We start from the raw sequence: 1,856 nt of genomic DNA, 5'->3' as shown, positions 1-1,856 counted from the left end.
AATGATTCTTACATTAATTCATACTTCAAGGTAATATTCAATTTAAAAGAAAGTTTTCCATTGAAAGATTATATAAGGAACCAATTAAACAGCACTTCCATTATTGCAGCTAACCCTCGAAGAAGCCACGGCTCTCCTAAGTGAGCTAGAATCTACTGAAATGGAGATTGACTGTGACCCTGTTGAACTTGGTGAAATAAAAGAGAGTGCATCGGAACGTGAGACATCACCGTCTGAAGACTTGGACACCATTGATCCATAAAGAGTGTTCTTTAAGTCACCAAAGATTACCAATATGCCAGTTACCTTTTTATCTGTGAATTGTCTCCAGTAGGAACCTTTTTTTTTCTGTATCTCTTAAAAAAGGGGAAAATGAAAAAGAAATTTGTGGAGTACAGTGAAATTGTCAGATATAGATTAGTCCCATAGGAGATGACGCTGCTGCCTCTCAGGCTCAGAGTTTTTTAAATACTTTGTAAGGTTTCTCATCAGTATCTCCTTGCTCATTCTTTCCTTGTAAGAGTATACTGTTACTTTTTAAAAAAACGCCTGGCATGCCGTGTCATTGTTGCTAGGTCATATTTTATGAGAATGTCGAGTTGAAAAATACAGGTATAGTGCTGTAAGATTTAGTTATTCCAGAATAATTCTATATATTTTCAGCAGTCTTCAAGTTAGAATTCATACTTTGGTTGTTTATGTTAATTCTTTAGAAATCTAATAATCCTAAACAAATAGTGTTTCAAGAATGGAATGTTTCACATTGAAATTGCCTGTGGTGTTTGACAGCACTGACATTACCCATGGTGTATAATAGCATCTGTTGTTTTATATTAGGAAATTGTTGTTAACACCATAAGTGCCATAGCATATATTTTTCTCAAAGTCATTGTTTTTTGTACTTTCCTCAAGAGTGCAAACCTAGAGAATTTTTGTATAGTTGGAAACTACTTACATTTGCACTTGGACCAGTCTGTTGCCATTTGAAATCAGCATTGATTAACAGACATTTCTTGTAGACTGTTCCTTGGTGCTGTTCTGCATGAAGCACAAAAATCAGTCCTCTTTAAGGAGAGCTGAACTTGGTGTCATTTTACAGATCCGCAGGGCCTTGTATACTTTGTTGACCTTTATTGTTTTTTAACCTCTTGTTACACATCTGTTGGTCTTAGTGACAGAGCAAGTGTGATTAAGATTGAGTCTGTAGTTGACTTTTTTCAATTTTAATATTCTAATGATTTTCTTGCAATAAATTGTTGAAATGTGAACAAAGCTATTAAAGGTTGAATCAGTTGTTTGAATAAAATAGTAGAATATGAATTGGCTTAGTATTTCTTTGTGTTAAACCTAAAATTGTGAAAAAAAACAAGGAAACAAGGAAATCTGAACCAAAGCAACACCGCTAAGATATTGTTATAACATACTAATGTCACTAAAAGATTTCAGTGATGCATACAAGAGTGAAATGTTCACGCCATGTTGAAAATAAAGTTGTTTATTACAAAATATTGAAAAAGTGGGGTTATAGCATCTGTAAATTTTTATATACCATGGTTCTGTTTCAGTCTTAAAAGTTTGGTCTTGTGCTGTTTATTTTTATATTAGCCATGTATGTTTTATTGATATTACATTACTGATGAGTTGTCTAATATAATAACCAATATTTAAACATTTGGTTTTGCTCTATGCTAACCCAATAGATATTGTTGATTTCAGGTAAACCAAACCCATATGATAGTCATAGCATCATTGCTATGTCCTTCAAATGGTCAAGACATCAGTTACCTAACTGTAATTTTTTACCATTTGCTCAAACCATATATAATAAGTAGTATCAGTATGGTGATGTTATAGCA

At 33.0% G+C, this 1,856-nt stretch overlaps 1 protein-coding gene across 1 annotated transcript in view; it reads left to right on the top strand.

The window, feature by feature from the left end:
* Positions 1-1,320, top strand: part of LOC119589266 (ubiquitin carboxyl-terminal hydrolase 24-like) — a 33,335-nt gene extending 32,015 nt beyond the window's left edge. The window contains exon 45 of the mRNA XM_037937884.1: positions 110-1,320. Coding sequence (XP_037793812.1) covers positions 110-262 — 153 coding nt within the window. The 3' untranslated portion in view covers positions 263-1,320. The remainder of the gene's footprint in view (positions 1-109) is intronic.
* The last annotated feature ends 536 nt before the right edge of the window (positions 1,321-1,856 follow it).

Source organism: Penaeus monodon, chromosome 25 (assembly GCF_015228065.2).
Source record: "Penaeus monodon isolate SGIC_2016 chromosome 25, NSTDA_Pmon_1, whole genome shotgun sequence".
Lineage (NCBI taxonomy): Eukaryota > Metazoa > Arthropoda > Malacostraca > Decapoda > Penaeidae > Penaeus > Penaeus monodon.
The sequence above is the reverse complement of the archived record's forward strand: the minus strand, read 5'-3'. Positions and strand labels throughout refer to the sequence as shown.